The 18,369-nt window shown below is 44.0% G+C and overlaps 1 protein-coding gene across 7 annotated transcripts in view; it reads left to right on the top strand.

The window, feature by feature from the left end:
* Positions 1-18,369, top strand: part of HMCN1 (hemicentin 1) — a 179,696-nt gene that overhangs the window by 62,458 nt on the left and 98,869 nt on the right. For all 7 annotated transcript variants that reach the window (XM_042033801.1, XM_042033800.1, XM_042033796.1 and 4 more), the window contains exons 11-19: positions 2,277-2,552; positions 10,774-10,915; positions 11,310-11,437; positions 12,122-12,235; positions 12,883-13,041; positions 13,697-13,891; positions 14,652-14,750; positions 16,149-16,276; positions 17,928-18,072. In XM_042033801.1, coding sequence (XP_041889735.1) covers positions 2,277-2,552; positions 10,774-10,915; positions 11,310-11,437; positions 12,122-12,235; positions 12,883-13,041; positions 13,697-13,891; positions 14,652-14,750; positions 16,149-16,276; positions 17,928-18,072 — 1,386 coding nt within the window. The remainder of the gene's footprint in view (positions 1-2,276; positions 2,553-10,773; positions 10,916-11,309; positions 11,438-12,121; positions 12,236-12,882; positions 13,042-13,696; positions 13,892-14,651; positions 14,751-16,148; positions 16,277-17,927; positions 18,073-18,369) is intronic.

An 18,369-nucleotide genomic window follows, 5' to 3' on the forward strand; every position in this document is an offset into this window, starting at 1 on the left:
AACACTGCTATGGGCAGAGGCTGGGGTAGTCCAAAACTTGTGTTGTCCCACTAGACTGGCAGTCAAAAGATGGGGATTCCGGTCCTGTACTGGCCTCATCTCTGTCTTTCCTGAGTTTAGGTAACATATTTGGTGATAAGCCTGTGGAAAGCATTAGAATATTTGTTGTTTCTCCCAAACACCCCAAACCTAAAAGTACAGGGGAGAAACTCCATTCAGTAAGCAAGTGTAGCTTTCCCTGACTCCTCTGCATGGGTTAAAGTCCGTGGATTTGGCAATGGGGGCGATTGCTGTTGGGACTGTGTTTGCAGGGAGGCAGAGCTGCACACCCAGCACACAGTGCTGTGCAGGGATCCAGCATGGAGCTTGTGAACCTCATCTGAGACCTCCCAGGAGACCTTGGGGAGGAGGATTTATGGCTGGTTCTGAGCTTAGGAGTAACTTTAACCCTTAATAAATACAGATTTTTCTATTCACTGTTATCCTTGCTTTTCTTAGGATAGCTGTGTTTTAGTGTGTGCTGATGAAGATTTGGTCTTGCTCTTACAGCTGTCTCATTTCTGCCCAATCATCCTTCTCAAAGTATTATGGAATTTCTTTGTTCAAGAACCAGTCTGGGGAAAACCAAATGGAATATGTATGATATTTTTAATGGGAATGCATAAAGTCATACATAATTTATTTTCTTTCTTGAAATGTTGCCTCCTTGATCTGTAATATCCCAAGGAGGAGCAGGATGATTGCTGCTATTTTAAGCATCTGTGGTTTCAAAGTTTAATTTCAGTAGAAAATTATTGCATCTGCTTTCTTCTGGGAGCATGGTAGAAGTGTACAGATGGGTCGGGTGGAAAGCAGATAACAACAGATACTGGGAGTTACAACATAAAATATGTACAGGAAAAGATAATGAAATTCTCAGAGATTTGAGTGGAAGTGAGAATTGAAGGATGTTGTACATAGCTGCTGTCTGGAGCAGCTCCAGCCTAGGAGTTCCTCCTGCCTGGCTGCCAGAGCTCATCCCATGTACCCAGGGACACCTGGTGTGCAGTAGCGCAGGAGTGCCCGAGGTCGCTGTGGGCTCCAGGGCTGGGACCCCAGGCCCCCCAGCAGCTGGGGCTACTGGCCTGGGGTTCCCAAACCCCTGGTCTGACTCCAGCAGCTGGCACCCAGTCCTCTCCCACCAGTCCCCCAGTAGCTGGCACTTAGTATTTGCAGGGATACAGAGAAGGGACAGGGGCTGAGGTTATCCAGAAAGACTTAAAGAAGGGATTTACTAATGAGGGAGTACAAACTCTGCTGATCGGGCCGGGGCTGAGGCAGACAAGGCACTTGACTGGTGGTGCTTTACAGGGGACAGGCCCCTTTTATGCCCCTTCCTGCCTATTCCTCTCTTGTCTCCTCTCTGATTCACTTCCCTGCATATTCCTTCATGAGTTTGCCAGCTGCCCCTCACCCCCACCAAGGTTTGTGTCCTTACCAGCTGCACAGTCCAGGTTAGCCCCTCTGTGCAGTGGTGCTGGTAACTTTTGGTGCCCTTCAGTCAGCATGAGGAGGAGTGGCTGTTGGCATTGTGTCTGCTGTCTGTCTGCCAGGGCTGTTTGCATACTGTGTTTATTACCTCCCCTTTTCTTATCCTATTTCATGAGGTCCTTAAATAAGAGCACAGATGCTTTCTCCTTCCACATTTTCTTTCAGAATCCATCATGAAAAGAACTCACTAATGGTGTTAACTTGGTTCCATTGTTGCTGCTAGAAGAAATTCCTACGAACATGTTTTTTTCCATATACAACCTGTCAAAATCCAGTGCATAGCTCAGATGCCACCAGGTGGGGTCACACCTGGGGCAGAGATCAGGCTCAGAGGTCTGTGACACTGATCCCTTGTTGGCTGTGCTCAAAGAACACAGAGCTGCCTCTTTTCATACAGGGTGTGATTTTTCATCCTACAGGATGTGGTAGTTTGGATCTAGACCAGGTGTGTCCATTTGATATCAGCTCCTGGCAGGTAGGTCAGCATCAGAGAATGAGGCTGCTGCCCTGGGTTCTGTTTATGGCTTCAGAAAGGGAAATGAAACCAAATATTAAACCTGAATTATTAAATAACTCAATTCATTAAATTTAATATTTAACCCCTAAACTATTAGATAAATAATTAAATATTAAAGTATTGCCAATGTTGTTGTTCTGTAGTGTGCCTAACGTTGTTTATCAGGAATGCACAGATGCTGCAAGGTTGCCAAATGTGTGTCTGACGCCTTTGTTCTCGGCTGCCGCAGAGCCCCCGCCCGTGCTGCAGGTGCCCGCTAACGTGACAGCGGTGCCCGGGGCCGGGGCGGTGCTGAGCTGCCTGGTGCTGAGCACGGGGCGCTACAACCTGTCCTGGCAGCGGCACGGGCACGACGCGCGCCTGCAGGACCCGCTGCGGCTCCGGCTCCTGGCCAACCTGTCCCTGGAGGTGAGGCCAGCCCGGCTGTCGGACGCGGGCAGCTACATCTGCACCGCCGCCAACGAGGGCGGATCTGCCACGGCTTCTGTCTTCCTCACCGTGCAAGGTAACAACCGGACACCGTGCCCGCGGCTCGTGTTGGGAACAGGCTGCCCACGGCCTTGGACAGGCCCATGCCTGAAAGTGTCCAAGCCTGGATGGGGTTTGGAGCAACCTGGGACAGTGGAAGGTGTCCCAGCCCATGGCAGGGGGTGGAACGAGAGGGGCTTTAGTGTCCGTTCCAACCAAAACCGTTGTGTGATTTCATGAAAAATCAGTCAGGACTAAAAAAGACAGCAGGAATGAGACCAAACAAATCTAGGTCTGGGCTGTTGCTGCATACCAGGAACAAATGAAAAAAAAAAAAAGTATAAATGCAGTAATTGGTATTGGAGCAAATACTTTCAAAATTTTGAAGTGCTGCAGGATTTTTTTTTCCTATTTGCCTTGATTGTATGTAGGTTTGAACCTTGGGTCTTTGCTGCCTGTCTATGGGTGAGGAGAGACAGAACTCAAAAACCCTGTAGAAAGAAAATTATTCTGTCACTTGTAGGTGATTCCAACAGATTTCTGCTCGTGATGCTGCTGGGTTATGTTCTGTGCAGAGGGGGTACCTTCATTAATTCAGCAACTTTGCTGCTCTAATTCTAGTACTTTAGTTAGTTGATCAAAAACTTAGAATTATGGGAAAAAGAGATACTGAATGGAATAAGCTTGACCTAAAGTGCTCCAAAACAGAGGTTGAAAGTGGAGTTATAATGCTTATTAATGGGATGTAGTTTTGCCTGTATTGGTTACCAAGGTGGAACACATAGGTGTGGAAGCAGTTGTTTAGGACCTAGTACAAAATACAGCAGAAGGAAGTGGTTTTTCAAAATCTGTTTGAATTACCTTTAGGTTGCTGCAGCAGAGTTATAACTTGATTTCTAATTAACTTAGATTTCTCCAACTTAAATTTTTAACAAAGCTGAAAGGAAAGAAGTAATGAAAAAACCTCAACCACCATGCATTTGGAAAACCTAGTTTTGAATTGTACAGAATTTTTCCATCAAGACACTCATTCAAGCATGTCAAGGGCATCAAGAGAAGTGCCTCTCTCCCTTGTTCATCTCTTCCCGGGATTTAGATTTTCTTCCCTAATGTCTGTAGCTCATCTGGGAGCTTTAACACAATGACCAAATTGCTTCTGGTGGTTTTTACCTAGTAAAGCTAAAGAAGTTTTACTGTTGCCACAGCAGAATATTGAGTTTCAAATCACTTATATATGTAGAGTGATTATATAAAATAGTTGGAAATTACATTTTGGCTGGTCCTGGTAGTGCTAACAGCTTTCAAACATGTCTGAGAGAACCCTCTTAGGCAGTTCAGACAGCCTTAGCTGAGAGTCTGATTTGAGTGTTCTTTATTTCTTGTGAAGGATGCTTAGAACAGAATAAATAGGTGGGAAACACTAAGCTGCAGCTGATTTCAGCTTTCTGCAGTAGTGCCTGTCTCTTTTTGTTTGGAAAAAGTAACCTACTGCCAGCCTCCCCAATGGCTGCATGCAGGAGCTGAATGGTATCTGAAGGGTTTGCAAGCACTGTTACTTGTGATCATTTTAATTTACCCAGACAAAATGATTTCCATCAGATTTCTGGGAATACTCAGTGTGTGATTGTCATGTACAACTTGCAGTGCTTGTTAGGGCCTGGAGTAGTTTTCAAAAAACAGTTTTTATTTGACAGCAAAGAGTAAAGGGTGGCCAGATGAAAGAGCTAAAGCTTTATGGGCTTGTCATTATTAACATGCTGAAGAGGGAAATTTGAAGTCTTGTTAATTGATGGAGATGAGTCCGTGCTTTGTGTAGTTGTAAGTAATTCAGAACGTCAAGTTAAATTTGTCCTGAAGCCCTTTATTATTGTTGGACCAGCTCCATGTAGATCTCTGAATTTTGGATCGTAAGAGAATAAACACTGCTTTCATCCCCGTTTTCTCTTGGTGGGGGGAGTTAAGGCAGAGAACAAATGCTGGTGGCTCTAAAAATAACCCAGCATCTGCTTTCCCTGCTGAAGTGGGTTGTAGTAAACCCTTGTTTTGAAAGCGTTGGGTTTGATGCTGCTGTTTCTGAAAGGGAACATTCATGCGACTCTTGTGCCAGCAGCTGTGCAAATACAGCCTGGAACCTTTGTGGGGCTGACTTTGTGCCCCAGCTGTGTACTCTGTGCTCAGGAGAACGCACTGTCCCCAGCCACTCACTGCTCCCCATGACAGGGACACAGGTGGGGCATGGCCCCGTGTGAAACCTGGGCCTCTCTATGGGCAGGGGTACTGCCCAGAGCACTCTGGAAGGTCCTGCAAGACTGTTTGATAAATCCCAAGGAGTATTGATGCTCATTGAGTGCTAGGACTAACTCAAAGTATGTGCTCAATTTGGAGTTGCGAAATAGTGGCTACGTAGTGTGAGTTGCTCAAGTTCATCCCATCAGATTGGTCTTTTATGGAAACATAAATGAATTTATGAGGGGATTCCTTGCTTTTTCAGGTGCCTAGAGGAGTATATTGCAGCTGTGTGAGGCTGGAGATGGGCCAGGAGTGTGAAACATTGGTGATCCTATGTATTTTTTGATATGTTTCTCACTGATGACTGAAATTCCATGAACATTGAAACCTTTTCTTTCTGGTTTTGTTACAGCCTTGTAGGTGGAATATGAGTTTTCTATTTGCATATTTGTTAGGTTCAATTAATATGGCATATTGTGGTAGCTTGATGTTTTGTTTGTGGTGTTTTCATTTAAATATATCAGTAATATTGATTTGGGGGGGAAATGTAGGAATTTGGGCTTTTTTTTTTTAATTGAAACGGTGTGCATGCTGAGGAGATCAATTTGCGGTGGCTTTTTTTTGTTTCCTTCCCCTCCACGAATTTCAACTACACCATTAAACCCCAGAAATTTGGGTGATGCTAAATGTGGTTTTATGGTACTCGTGGTTTTTCATGTGTTCTGGTGTAAGAGCAGACAAGGAAGGGATTATCTTGATTATTGCAACTTTCTTTTCCCTCTACAACACAGCTGTGTAACGGGGGGAGACTTTCCAGCTGTGGCTTGTGTTTAGGTTGGGATTAGTAGAGATGTTTTGAGTTACTAATCTGGCCACGTGATGAATTCCATTATTGGGTTAAGAAGCAGTGAAGTCAGCAACCTGCTCAGGTGTATCTCTTTAGCTGAATGTATAGATGGAATAAAGTCATACCTGCTGTAGTTACTGTTTTGTCCACACCATGGATGTGGTGGGTTTCCTTCACCTTATTATTTAAAAATGTTCAAGTGCCTGTCTGGTATCACCGTCACAGCTGAAAGACATTCTCAGCACTTGCTCGCAGGGAGCACTGTTAAACAATGCAGTGTCCAGCCACACCTGCAGGAAATAAGCAGATTTATTATGTGTTCCACCTGGCCACGTGAGGAATCAAGTGTCTGTTTGCCTTTGGGCATTGAAGACTTGTCATTGCTGTAGTAAGAGTTGTGCAAGTGCTGTTTGGCCAAGCCAAGGGGTGACAGTAGTGCTGTCCTGCTCTCTGAACAGCTGCCTTAGGTGTGCAGTGGGGGAAAGTGGGTCCCTGTGCTGCCTGGGGGGGGGGGGGGCATTCACCTGAGGGACTGCTGGGGGCACTTCCCAGTGCCCAGAACTTGAATACACTTGAAAATAAAAAAATAGCCCAGGAGACAGCATGTGTGACTTGGCTCGACAAAGCAGTGCTGATACTCAGGTACCTCCCAGGCAGGAGCAGAAACCAGGTCTGTTTTCAGAAACAGTGGGGCTTTCAGCATCAATGTACTAATATCTGGAAGAATTCCAGGGACGAGACTGCCCAGGTGGATGAATTACCTCCTTGGCATAATTCTGAATTTTTTTTGCTCTTTTCTCTGAAAAGATACAATACAGAAATAAATATCCTGGTCTTTCAGATCTCTCTCTAACTGATGGTGTGAGTATTGTTCACTTAGATCTGTGGATGCACGCTGTGATAATGGACAGAGAGGAACTGATTATACTGCTCTGCAGTCTTTAAACACTGAGAAAATGGGGAAGGGAATAAAACTGAATATTATTGCTTCCGTTGCTACTTCAGATTTAAAGTTAATTAAATGCAAGGTGTCTATGCTAAAGAATGACAAGCAGTTCAGGGTCTTTTGTGCTTCTTTCTAGGCTGTTCTTTGGAGCTATCTGAGGCTTGGAGCAACCTGGTCTAGTGGAAGGTGTGCCTGCACATGGCAAGGGGTAGAGTAAACGATCTTTAAGGTCCCTTCCAACACAAACCATTCTGGGATTCTGTGATTCTGTTTCTTTACTTGCAGCATGTGGGTGCCCCTCTGCAGCGTACCAGGACAGGGGATGCTGCAGGACAGCACACCCTGCGCCTTGGCGGGGTTGAGAGGGGATTGGGAAGGGGATCACTGGGAATTTGGTAGCTAAGTAAGGCAACTGGCAAGTGAATAAGGCAAAATCATGTGTGAAGATGATATTACTTTTTAATTAGGTTCACTTAGTTGATGCCAAAAGAACAGATGAATGTGACTGGCTGATTGATGCTGAAGGCTTCTTTCTGTTTATCCCTCTTGAATGTTTTTATCTGTCTTTATGCTGTACAGCTCTGGTCTCAGCTTGCTGTCTAAACAGGAACCTTTGTCACAGCTTTTCTGTTTGTGCAATTTTTCTTCTGCACTTCTTTCATTTGGCTTGTGAATAAAAGCATAAAATTGAATTGAGTATTAATTCATCGAATCCTAGAATGGACCATAAAGCCCATCTCATTCCACGGGCAGGGACACCTTCCACTATCCCAGGTTGCTCCAAGCCTGTCCAGCCTGGCTTTGGACACTTCTGGGGATCCAGGGGCAGCCACAGCTTCTCTGGGCAACCTGTGCCAGGGCCTTCCCACCCTCCCAGGGAACAATTCCTTCCCAATATCCCATCCATCCCTGCCCTCTTGCAGTGGGAAGCCACGCCCCTTGTCCTGTCCCTCCAAGCCCTTGTCCCAAGTCCCACTCCAGCTCTCCTGGGAGCCTCTTTAGGCTCTGGAAGGGGGTGTGAGGTCTCCCTGGACCCTTCTCTTGTCCAGGTGAACATCCCCAGCTCTCCCTGCCTGGCTCCAGAGCAGAGGGGATCCAGCCCTGGGAGCAGCTCTGGGGCCTCATCTGGGCCCTCTCCAGCAGCTCCACATCCTTCTGATGTTGGAGGCCCAGAGCAGGAGGCAGCTCTGCAGGTGGGGTCTCTTGAGAAGCTTTACACACAATCTGTGTTGTTTAACATGTTTCATTCTGCAGCCTTGAATGAGATGGGCACTGTAAGGAGCTTGTGCTTCTCCTTTCATCTACGAATCTTCACCTCTGAGATACAGAGAACAAGGCAAAGGAAATTAAATGAACCTAACATACAAGAAAGCCCCTCTGTGTGCCTGCCTGGTTCCTGGTGTTTGGGCGAGAAAACAAGATGATTAATTGGTGGCAAATGGGGCCTCACTGATTTTAGTCAATATCTTGATTATTACAGCTGTGTATATTGACTTTTTTCTAATGATTTTATTACAAATATAACACAAATTAAAATTTCTTTCATCTTCTGCTCACCTGATAATATTGTACAAAATACTGGCATGGACGGTGGTGTGTTGCCAAAGCATGATGTGTAGTTGCCATCAGAGCCAGTTTCCTAATCCCAACAGGAGAGGAGAGCTTTCTGTGACCAGAGCATGCAGAATACCCCCAGCATCTCTTGGCAGGATTTCAAACGAAATAAAAACAGCTGAGCCAGGGACTTTTCAGGACCCTGCAGTTTTTATTAAATTTAGAAGTGAATAACTAATGACCTTGGGGAAGATTAATGGGCATAGATTTAAGAAATTAAATGATAAGGCATTATCTGTATTTGTGTTTATGATTTTGCAACTGTGTGCGAAGTGGCTGCAGTTCATTACTGAGTTTCTTCCTTCCTTGGCAGTGTAGCGTACACTGTTACTGGTCCAGAAACCCCTTATAAGCTCACATGTTTAGTTAATGCCGGAAAACAGAGGCCTCCCATCTTGGCAATCACCTTTCTGCTCCCCTGAGCTCCCCAGGTGCCACAATGCAGCAAAGAGTCCTCCAAACATTGTATTTCTTTGCAAAGTAGAGGGTTTATGTGCTTAATAGTGGCATGCAGGTAAGTTTGCATGAGACAGTACCAGCTGTGAATTAGTCACAAAGCTCTAACACAAAATGTGGTGCAGCTAAGTTCGGGACTTGTATTCTGATGGTACAACTGCATTTCAGGACTAATATTTTCCATTGGAGCCTCGGTCTCCTGTTGAGCAAGATGTACTGCGGAACAGATCCTTCCATAGTCACAGTGTTTGTGATTCCCTACCTTGCAGCTGCAATGTGGTGCAATTAGTCCCTATCGGCAAGTGAGGCTGGATCTGCAGAGGCACAGACATGTTGGGGCAGCAGAGTGGCTCAGCTGAAAATGCCCACAGACTTGCCAACCTGTATTTCACAAACTTGCGCTGCTTCTGATACACCTTTCCCTGTAAGAGGGGAAAAGATTTCCTGCTGTCCTTTTCTGTGGTCTTAATTTGGTGTTTGAACATTTGAAAAACCATTTAATAACTCATTATTTCACCTTCTATCAGTCACTAATCCTCCTCTCTGTGCTGAGCTCATGGGGAAGAAGATTGTTTTCCAAGATTTGTGTTTTAATGCCATTTGCTTGAAACCTGCTGCCTGAACCCCACATTGTCTCTGCCCTGCAAGAAGGGAGAATTTCCCTTGGCTCTCTCCTAGGAGCAGCACAGTCTTCTGCAGGGAGATTCTCTTTCCAGGCCAGAACACTGTGGTTTTTATTGAGCAGCTTTTTAATCAAATGGTGTTACAACACAGGATTTGGACAGTGTTATCTTCCTCCCAGCAATGATAAGGAAAAGAGCATGGTATTAATTCTTCCAGAAAGGGCTGTGTGGTGGTGTTGTGTTCCCATATATGACACCCTGAACTGGAAAGGCTGATGCTGTTCACCTGGACACTGTGTAGCATGACCCTCACCTTGTCCTGGATGGGTTACACCACACATAAGTAGGTGCTGCGTGCTGGCTCTTACACTGCTCGTTAGCAGCCACTGAAACATGTCCAGTGTCACCTGGGCCAGTGGGATGGGGTAATTCCCACCGGAGCCAAGAAAAAAGGGCTGTGCAGAGCAGCCTGAGATGTGAGGTACCTCTGTGTTCCATGTGTTCAGTCTCTTGGACTCTCACGAATGGGAGAGCTGGGCTTAGGCTTTTGTCCCGTGGTTTCTCCAGGAATGAGTAGGCACAGAGGAATTCGTATCAATACAGAGAGTGGGGAGCAAAAGGCAAAGTTCCAAAGATGAAGATTGCTAGTGCTCATTTTGTAGCAGCTTGTTTCACGTCTCAACTTTATCCGTGAGTGTGGATCTTCTTGTCACTGTAAGACAAAAGTCATACGTACCATAAAAAGTGTCTCTTGCCAAAGTGAACTGCTTTGGTGGTCATTTTTAATTGAGGGAATCTGTCTAAGGATTATGGAATCATGGAGTGGTTTATGCTGGAGACACCTTAAAGCCCATCCTGTCCCACCCCCTGCTATGGACAGGAACACCTTCCACTATCCCAGGTTACTCCAAGCCCCATCCAACCTGGCCTTGGACACTTCCAGGGATGGGGAGTCCATAGCCTTTCTGAGTTAAAAATGAATGGATTCTGTTGAGTTCACCATTTACTTTTCTAGTGAAAACACCCCTAAAATCCATAACATCCTTTGCAATTGTTAACACTGCACCACATCTGTCTGCACACAGAGTGTGACTTTCATTCTTATCCCTCAGGTTGCATTCTGACAATTGACCTACCTGAAGGTTTGCGGGCTTTAGTGTCCAGCGGTCTGAATAAATTTCATAGAATCACAGAGTGGTGTGTGTTGGAAGGGACCTTAAAGCTCATTTTGTTCTGCCCCCTGCCATGGGCAGGGACACTTTCCAGGTTGCTCATTGTCTAGTATTTGTCAAAATTGGTTCTGTTGCTGCTTTTTTAACCCCATCTCAGGTAGGCCAATACCTGAATCCTGACCTAATGCCTGTTATAAAGGTGGTTTATGCTGAGATTTGGTTGACTGTGCCAGTGGAAACAAGCGGGCTCTGACCTTCATTGGGTTGCTTTCTCACCATGGAGCTATTTGAAAATGAGAATGAAGTGCTTGTTGTAAGCTCTGTTTTCTAGCAAGACATTTTTAATTGCTGTTTTTAATTTCTTTTGTTAGAACCCCCGAGGCTTGTCATTTCACCCGAGAACCAGACTTTTAGAGAAGGCTCTGAAGTGTCCATCAGGTGTTCTGCCACGGGGCACCCAAAGCCAACAGTTGTATGGACACACAATGATATGTTTATCACTGGCTCCAGCAGGTGGGACTTGGAGTTGTCTCCATTTATTTTAATGTCATATGTGAAAAATAAGGTTTGAATAGTGCTAAAATATTCTACTACTTCCACAGGAGTCTGTGAGTTTTGTAAACAGTACTTCAATCTTTACTTTCATAAGTCTTTAAGTGCAATTACCTCATCTCTAACAGAGAAACACTTTAGCTTTCTTCTCCAGGATTTTTTACAAGATTAATTTATGTACTTTTCACAAAATGTAGTGCTAGATAAAATAGTACTAATAGTGTTTATCGTGAGGAAAAAACCCCCAGAAACACCTATTTATAAACCATCTGCTTGTGCTGCTATGCGTGCTTGGAGTGTGGATACAACCATTGCTCTTTCTAATAACTTTGGATGATCCCCTGTGTGTTCCCAGGTACAGAATGACCCCAGAAGGCACCTTAATCATAAGAAAGGCAATTCCCAAAGATGCAGGAGTTTATGGCTGTTTGGCAAGTAACTCAGCTGGGACAGAGAAACAGACATCCACGCTCACATACATCGGTAAGTGAGAAAAACAATATACTGAAATTAAAAAAATAAACTAATTTATCATCAGGGAAGAGGAGCTGTTAAAATGAGTAGAACTCTGCAGAACATACTGGTAGAAATTTCAAAAACCTCAGAAGAGATGTTGAACAGCTCACAGATGTCCTTTTTGTTTTCTGTTCAAACCTGAGTAGTATTGTTAGATGCTCTCTGGAGCTTGATGTTCTTTCTGAAAAGATTTTTAGGTTAAAAAACCTTTTTAGGTTAAAAAAAACCCCCAAAATTGGGTCTTACTGTGGTGTAGACCACAGTAAAAGTGGGTCTTTGGAAAAGAAATTGTGTTTCTATATCAAAATACTATGTTAAAATATTGATAGAGAGTATTGAACTGTTTTATGACCAACATCTGGCTGGAGGAGGAGAATGACTCTTCATGTTTGTACTTCCTACATGGTGAAACCTTTCTGATTTTGTCCTTCTATTTCCTGTCCATTCTGCATATGATTCAGGTGCTCTGGACCGGACTTTACTTTTCCTTGTTTCCCAGTATTTATCTTTCACTTTTAAGTCTGTTTGACTTTTAACGCAAACATTCTTCCATATAACAAGAGAAAATTAGGGTCTTTCATGGTTTATATCTTAAAAGTGATCTATGCTTTGGGCGAAGAGCTCATTTTTTTCTGTCCTGTTTCTTTTTAGAGGGCCCAACATTGACCGTAGTTCAGAGTGAAATTCTGGTTGGTCTTGGAGACACGACTGTTATGGAGTGTAAAACAACTGGAATCCCAACCCCCCAAGTGACATGGTTTAAAGGTGTGCTCATTGCTTGGTGATTGAGTCGTTTATTTAGCAGCAATATTTAGAACAATGATCTGGAAGTGACTTCATTTCTCTCAAGAGCTTTATGTTGTATTCAACCAGTGACAGACCCGTGAAATTTTCTAAATCTAGAAGAAATGGCATTGACCTCTAGTGCATTCACTATTTAAAAATGGTGAATTAACACACTGTAGCATAATTAATAATAATAGTAAAAGCAAGCTGAGCCTCCTGCCTATGTAAATAAAGTTTGTTCTTCTGTCAGAAAAAGTTCACCTTTATGCTACAGAAATCACAAAACATTTTTCTCTAGCCTTTTTTGTCCTGTTTTCATGTAGCCTCTAATTAGGGAAGGAGAAATACAGCCTGACACACTGCCCTAATGCTGATCTCTGTCCAGAGGTACTTGGGTTTGTGTTTGCCCTGTGGAACCAATAAATAAAAAAGGATACATTTAATGCAGTAAGGAATTTTTCCTTTCAGTTGAGTGGGAGTCAGAATTCTCATCTGCTGAATTCATAGAGCTATGTTGTGAACTAACTCAAACTTGGACACTGTTTTGTTGGGATAATTTTGATAAATATAGGTATTTATCATACTTGATGTAAACAGTTATATTGCCTTTTTCTATCTGGACTTAGGTGACTTAGAGTTGAGGGCATCAGCATTTCTCATTATTGATACTCACCGGGGTCTTTTGAAGATCCAGGAAACACAAGAGCTGGATGCTGGTGACTACACATGCGTGGCCACCAACGAGGCAGGGAGAGCTGCTGGCAAGATAACTCTGGATGTTGGCTGTAAGAGTTAAAACCTGCATGGGGCACACTCAGGTTGCAGAGTTTCTGTACTGGTCAGGGGGTGGTGCCTTGGCTCCCCAACGTTTCTAACAAATCTCTGTGTGTGCTGGGAGCACCTTTTGGTGCTGTTGGCTAAGCAGTTTCCTTGTCCCACTTGGACTCCAGCTTGGAATCACAAAATGGTTTGGGTTGGAAGGGACCTTAAAGCCCATTTGTTTCCAGCCCAGGCTTACTTCTTTTGCAAAGTGTAAAAGTTATGGGGAGGAAGAGAGAGGCACAGGAGGAGGAAGCTGTTCAAATCTCAACCTAAAAAAATTCTCAAATAGAGAATTAGTTACACAAACTTGAGTTACTATGTGAGGTTATTGTAATTTAGCCCTCCCTTTCCTCTTTTCCTAATTCTTTCCATCTGCCTGTGGCCTGACATATCACATCCTGTTAAATGTTCCTGTCAGGCACATCCACTTTCTGAACAAGTGGCGCTCTTTGCAGAAGACAAGGAATTTAGCAACGCTGATACTTAAGGTGTTTCTAGAGTTGGGAATGTTAGAAGAAAAACTGTGCACAGTGGGACATAAATTGAGGTCATCAGTGGTGTAAGAGAATGGGATGGCTGTGTTGCAATGCTCACTTTGGGTGTGTACTCTCTCCCCAGCTCCCCCCGTTTTCACGCAGGAGCCGGGTGACGAATCCGCGGATCTGGGCTCCAACGTGACACTGCCGTGCTACGTGCAGGGCTACCCTGAGCCCAGGGTCATGTGGAGGAGGCTGGATGGAGCTCCCCTCTTCTCCCGGCCCTTCACACTCAGCTCCAGCAGCCAGCTCAGGACAGGAGCACTGGCCATCCAGAGTAGGTAGACTCAACTTCAAAAGAACAGAATTCTGCAGGGAACTAATTTAAATGCCTTAAATTTACAAGGCATTTAAGTTACTACATGACTCTATTAAATTAGCTGTGTAAAAAGACTGGATTTTTATCACAGATTGGGTTTCTGATACTGACATCACTGCAGTTGACAATGCAGTTCAGTTTGCTATGAGCTTGTGAATTCAGTTGTGTTTGGTCATTGGCTTCACTCTTCTTCATGCAAATGATTGTATCTTTGTTGAAATACACGTGAGCTGTGGTCTCTGGTACTGAGGAGCCATGAATTTTCATTTTTCATTTTTGGTTTGGTTTTTTGTGGTTTTTATTTTTGGTTGGTTGGTTTGGTTTTGTTTGTTTTGGATTTTTTTTTGTTTTGGGTTTTGTTTGTTTGGTTGGTTTGGTTTTTGTAGCAAATTGGTTCTAAACTCACTATTTTAGATCTGTCCTAATTTGGGTAATAATTAAAAACTCTGCAAGTAGGTTTGTGATTCTGATTATTTTGGAGCATTTCAGTCACCCTTATGCTAAGCGATATTACTCTGTTTTCTTGATTAGTTTTTAATTCCTCTCTATACTGTCATTTTTTCTGTACTTGGTGACTGGTGGAAAGGAATGCTCTGTTTCAAACTGAGTGTTTGAAGGTGGCAGAGGCAAGGACACGGTGTCCATGTGGGGAGGGAGGGTCAGGCTGTCCAGGTATCATTTCAGATGCTACAGTCAGGTCTCTTTTCTCCCCCTGTAGATCTGTGGGTCAGTGATGAAGGGACTTATATCTGTGAAGCTGAGAACCAGTTTGGAAGGATTCAGTCCCGGCCAGCCATGGTCACAGTGACAGGACTGGGTAAGAGCAGTGCATGGCTGTGGGAGCTGCTGGTGTTTGGGCAGCAGGCAGGATGCCTGGGGGTTATGTCCATACATGCTGACCTATCTGTGTGCTGTAGTTAGGGGTCATCCATACAAACTGAATTAGAAAATGTTTACATGGAATATTGTAATTGATTTCAGTGGATTTTGCTTGTTAGAACACTTTTTTGACTGGCTGCACTAACTGGAGTTAGGTCCACCTGCACTTTAAACATGGACCTTAAAGAAGTGGTTTATCCTGTGGGGTTTTTTTATTCCTAAGTAAATCTGTTGAGGAATGAAAAATCACCATAATGATCAATGCTAATGATGGGGTTCCTGCCATTTAATTAATCTTACAAAAAAAAAAGGCAGCAAGCAATGAACGTGGTTGTGTCAGTGTTGAGATAAGTGGGAAGGAATCAAGAAGACAATAAATGTCTGGCCTTGACCACAGAATCCCAGAAGGGTTTGGGTTTGAAAGGACCTTAAAGCCCATCTCATTCCACCCCCTGCCATGGGCAGGGACACCTTCCACTATCCCAGGTTGCTCCAAGTCCCTTGCAGCCTGGCCTTGGACACTTCCAGGGATCCAGGGGCAGCCACAGCTTCTCTGGGCACCCTGTGCCAGGAGCTCACCAACATCACAGGGAAGAATTTTTTCCCAATATCTCATCTAACCCTGCTCTCTTTCAAATATCCATGCTGTTAAGGGCTTGGTTGTTATCTTAGTTGGACAACTGGCAATAAAAGGAAAAATAATGCAATGGAATATGTACATTTGCATGAGGATAAGAACAGAGTCTCTCTGCCATCAAAGAAACCATTTGTTAACTTCAGATATATTGCAAGGGCCAGTAATACTGATAGTGTTTGATAGACATGGTTTTACCTGTTTAAAAGTATTATTTAATGCCCAGTACTTAATTTAATTTCCCAGATGTGTGCCCAGGCGTGCTTGCTGTTGGCTTTTCACAGAATGTGCAGATTTTCTGCTGGGCTGTGACCTCTCTTCTGATCCTTCCCAATTTCATGCCCAGTGGAAATTACAGCTCACTTTTTGTCCTCTCCAAACCCACTACTACTGTTCTTCAGTATTTTGCCCAAGTAAGGAAAAATGATACATCAACTTGGTGCCAGGGGAACATGAGTTCCGAGGGAAACCCTTGATTGGATCCAGTTTCAGCTGGACAGCATCTGCCATTTGCTGCTATTCCTTAGGCTAAGGAGCACTGGTCATGTATTTCCCCAGCTCCCTATCTCTCCTGTGCTACCCCACCCTTACATGTGTTTCTCTTTTTTTCATGTCTTCAATTTAATACTAATTTAATTTAATACTTTACATGAATATATAAAAATTCCTAATAATCTCTTCTTGTTCTTCCTTTTGTTCAAGTCACTCCTCTGATTGGAGCAAGCCCGGCCACAGCCAATGTCATTGAGGGCCAGCAGCTCACTTTGCCTTGTGTTCTGCTTGCTGGGAACCCCATTCCAGAAAGGAGGTGGATTAAAAACAGTGTGGTGGTAAGACTGCTTTGTTTCCTGCGAGATTTATTGGCAGAGGAAAGCTATAACTGACATCTCAAGGCATGATAACAGCTTGGTTTAATTTACAAAAGTTAATGTGATCACTGTCCATGCCAGGGAATTTCTGACCCTGAAGCACAAATGAGGGAATATGAGATGGCAGTGGGGGATGTGGAGGTCTAGAAAAGAACTTGGAACCAAAATATTTGCGAATTATCATTTTATCTTCTATTTTGCTTGCTTTTGAAGGGGTTTTATGCATTTTTGTAGCTCATGAACTTCAGCTGTGGACTCTGAATATGGGAATGCTAGTGGAATGTACCTACTAGAATGACAGAAGAGGGTTTTTTTAAATAAAGGTACCAGAAAATTTCTGTAGATTTAGGATGTTTCAACATCTTGTCTTTTCCTGTTGCTGATGGGCTGAGGTAAATACCAGTATCCCTGTTCCGTATCTTCCTTTCCTGGTGGTGGTCTACTCAGAGGATGAAGGAGTGTGTTTTCTTTCCCCCCTGGGAACATACCATTGCCAGTTTATACCTCCTGCAGACACAACTAGGTGGCCTTTAAGGTCCCTTCCAACCCAAACCACTTGGAGATTCTGGAAGGGCACTGTAGACACCACACCTGGGTTGGTTGTGTGAATGAAACTTCAATTCTTTAATACTAAAATTTCTGACTTTACCCTATGAAGCTGCTTTTTATCTTTGTTGCTAATTTCTCCCTAAAGCCCTTTCTGCACAGCTGGAATGAAAATATTGTAGAAAAATGCCTAATTTATTGTCACAAAGTAGAACCTGGTACTACCTGACCCCTGTTCAGGTTTCCTGCTCAATTTAGGTGTTTCTGGGAACCACTGGCTTTTCCTTAGGCTGTGCAAGGAGCACAGGCTGTAAGCTCTAAGAGAAATACTGGCAGAATCCTCCTTGTTGAGTTGCTAATTCCTCTCTCTAGTAGTGCTGGTTTCCTGTCATTGTAAACTGCTGGGAAAATCTGCGCTCCAAGGAAAGTGTTGGAGTAAGTTATATTTAGAGAAGAATTCAGCTGCTTCTGAGTGTGACTGGAACAGATTTGCTTTCTAACAACCCTTTATGAGGGAGGGCTGTGCTGCCAAGCTCAGGGTGTTTGATGTTGCTGTAGGATATATAACTCTTCAAGGGTTACTCCTTGGTGAAAGTTACAATTCTCTTTCACAATGGTTTGCTTCAGAGCTGATCTATTTGATGGATATGGAAGTTAGAAGGTTTTGATAACTGTAAAGGAAAATAGTCTACTTGTGGAAGAAAAACAAGTCATTGCACTCATCAATTACTGGAATAACCAATAAAAATGCAGTGAAATAATTGAGCTAAATTTGGGTTTGCTTCATTAAAAGCAGGAGTGGCAGCACAGAATGTGCTGTGGCAGAGCAGAGTGGCTCTTGCAGATTTTAATCTCACTCCAGCAGTAAATATGAGGTGCTACTAAAACTCTGAAGTAAAATTAGCTTTGCATGAAAGATGGAAAGTAGGAAAAGCTCTAGTAAGATTCTCCAGGAACACATAATTTTTAACAATGTGACATAGTCAAGTAAAGCCACACCGCATCCCAGAGTGAACACTGTCAGGGAGTATTTTCCCAGTGAAAGGTTCCGTCTCTCCTTTGGCAGCTGGTTCCCAGTCCCTACGTGAGCGTGCGCAGCGACGGGAGCCTGCACCTGGAGCGGGTTCGGCTGCAGGATGGGGGGGATTACACCTGCATGGCCAGCAGCGTGGCGGGCACCAGCAACAGCACCACCACTGTCCACGTGTTTGGTGAGCAACAGGCCTGGCCCTCGTGCTCGGGGGCGAGCGAGGGGCAGCACTGACCACGGCAGCTTTCACTGCTTTGCTGCACTTACACCAACTTCCCACATTTCCTCTTTTGTCATGATGCTCCTTGGTAAAGTAACACGGGGGGAGATTGGATCCACTGCGCAGGGAGGAGCTGAGTGATCAAGGCTGCTTTTCAAGTAAAATCAAATAAAACTATTTCGTGTTCACAAAAGATCCTCATTCAAAGGCTGGGCTGTGCAATCTTCATCTGGCTTAATTAACAAACAGGTGCAAGTG

The sequence above is a fragment of the Corvus kubaryi genome, unplaced genomic scaffold (assembly GCF_017639235.1).
Source record: "Corvus kubaryi isolate FWS band 111438036 unplaced genomic scaffold, C.kubaryi_AGA036_p1.0 37361, whole genome shotgun sequence".
Lineage (NCBI taxonomy): Eukaryota > Metazoa > Chordata > Aves > Passeriformes > Corvidae > Corvus > Corvus kubaryi.